The sequence below is a fragment of the Alligator sinensis genome, unplaced genomic scaffold (assembly GCF_000455745.1).
Source record: "Alligator sinensis unplaced genomic scaffold, ASM45574v1 scaffold1297_1, whole genome shotgun sequence".
Lineage (NCBI taxonomy): Eukaryota > Metazoa > Chordata > Crocodylia > Alligatoridae > Alligator > Alligator sinensis.
In genome coordinates, this window is record NW_005842901.1 from 87,550 (window position 1) to 89,796 (window position 2,247).

The following is a 2,247-nucleotide window of genomic DNA, read 5'->3' on the forward strand; positions in this document are numbered from 1 at the left end:
TCCTTCCCCTCTATGTGGTGCTGGGCAGGCTGCAGTTGGAGTACTGCATCCAGTTCTGGGCACCGCACTTCAAGAGGGATGTGGCTAGCATTGAGAGGGTCCAGAGGAGGGCCACTCACATGGTTAGGGGGCAGCAGGCCAGGCCCTACAAAGATAGACTAAAGGGCCTGAATCTATTCAGCCTCCACAAGAGAAGACTGAGCGGGGATCTGGTGACCGTCTATAAACTCACCGGGGGTACCAGCGGAAAATAGGTGAGGCTCTGTTTCCCTAGGCACCACCTGGGATAACAAGGAATAACGGCCACAAATTGATTGAGATCAGGTTCAGGCTTGATATCAGGAGGCATTACTTTATGGTTATGTCAGCCAGGCTCTGGAATGGGCTCCCAAGGGAGGTGGTGCTCTCCCCTACATTGGAGGTCTTCAAGAGGAGGCTGGATAGATATCTGGCTGGGGTATTATGATCCCAGCACTCGTTCCTGCCCAGGGCAGGGGGTTGGACTTGATGATCTGTTCAGGTCCCTTCCGACCCTAGAAGCTATGAAATACAGACCAAGCCATGGTCTTTACGCTAACCTAGGCTCCCTGGCTCTCATAAGCTTGAGCATGGGGCTGCCTTATGCTGCACTCTGGGCCAAGCGGCACCAATTAACCTCCATTCCAGGGCCCACAGTGAGAGAACCAGTCAGAGCCAGGTGGGAATCCTGCCCAATAACAGGGCTGGATGACCAAGGACAGCATACGAGAGAGAGAGAGTTATCACACAGGGCAGGGCTCCACCTCAGCACACCGCATCCTCACAACACAGACAAGACTTTCAGCTCCCTCCGTGTCAGTGTCAAAGGGAAATCCATCATCCATCAGCAGTAATGGGTTGAGCTGCCTACAGGCCACAGCCCCTGCAAAGCAGATATCCTGGCCAGGAGCAGACTAGTCCCACCCCACCCAGCCCTAGGAATCATGGGGATGCACTGGCAAGGTCAGAATACATGCCAGATGCACACAACGGCCCAATAGAAGCCCCAGGGCCAAGGCCTGACTGAGCAGCAGAAGGCACTAAAGACTGTAGGCAATGGGCTTAAAGAATGGCTGCCAACACTAGGGGGAGGAGATCCAAAAAGAGGTGGTAGGAGGGCTGGTGATGTCCTGGCACAGCCTGGGGAAGGGAGATTGGTTGGGAAGGGAGCAGAAGATGGCAGTGAGGGAAGTCCCTCATGCTGGTTTCCATTGGTTCCTTCCTTGCCTAGATGTTCCCTCTAAGTCAAGCCTTTGTGGGAAGACAAGGAACATCAGCTTCCTAAAGCAAGTTCCCAGCAGCCACAGGAAACCTCTAATGAGGGGCTGCTTAAACTCCAAGGCAATCACAGGCTTAGCTCCCAAATCATCTCCTAAATCACTGCCTTTGCTGAGTCTGCCCAATTCAGCTACCCAGACCTCAACATCTCTGTTATTTTTCCAAGAAGCTACATCACTCAGTTGCCAGCAAAACCCTGGTAAACCTAGAAGCAAAGAATCTGTGTGGGAGCCAATTCCCACCCCCCACCCCAAAAACAGAGGACGCCGACTCCAGCTGGGACAAGACCACTCAGTTGGAATGCACAACTCCCACGGCAGGAAGAATGCAGGGGGAAGGGGCAGCCACAGACTACAAGCAGGTCATGTGTACTGCCTTCACAACAAAACAGCTTCTCCCCGTGGCCTAGGTGAGATTCTCCAGGAACACAAGAAAGACAAATTCTCTCTGCCCAAGGAAATGGGAATGAGGAGCCCGTGTAAGGAGAAGGCACGAAACACCAAACTTCACCATGGAAAAATCCAGAGCTTCAAGGCTGCCACAGCTTCCTTTTTAGTACTCAAGATCCAGTGAGTAATGCTTCCCCATACCAATAGCATGGCAGAAAGAATTTTCCCTAGTGGCCTCCTCCTCAGGGCATGCCCTGAACAGCAAGTTCAGGGCATGCAAGTCTGTGTGCCCAATCACCAGGGCTCCTATGTCTCCTTCCTCTCCAGGACATGCAAACTGACTGACCACAACCCTGTTCAACAGAGAAAAGAAGGAAATACCTGTGAGGCAGCAGGCTTGGCTCTTGGGTCAAAGATCCTTAGCTTCTTGTCCTGTGGAAAGAAGAGGGAAACAACTAAAGGTCTGCAGTGCACAAACATCTCAGGTGCGCTGGGATGAGGGATCGAGCACCAAGAGACAGACAGGCAAGATGAGCACGAGCCTATGCTCCATACATTCCCG

The 2,247-nt window shown here is 52.7% G+C and overlaps 1 protein-coding gene across 1 annotated transcript in view; it reads right to left on the minus strand.

The window, feature by feature from the left end:
- Positions 1-2,247, minus strand: part of LOC102375898 (coronin-7) — a gene marked incomplete at its 3' end in the record, with an annotated part of 72,283 nt that overhangs the window by 42,664 nt on the left and 27,372 nt on the right. The window contains exon 7 of the mRNA XM_025192185.1: positions 2,067-2,117. Within this exon, the coding sequence (XP_025047970.1) occupies positions 2,067-2,117 (51 nt within the window). The remainder of the gene's footprint in view (positions 1-2,066; positions 2,118-2,247) is intronic.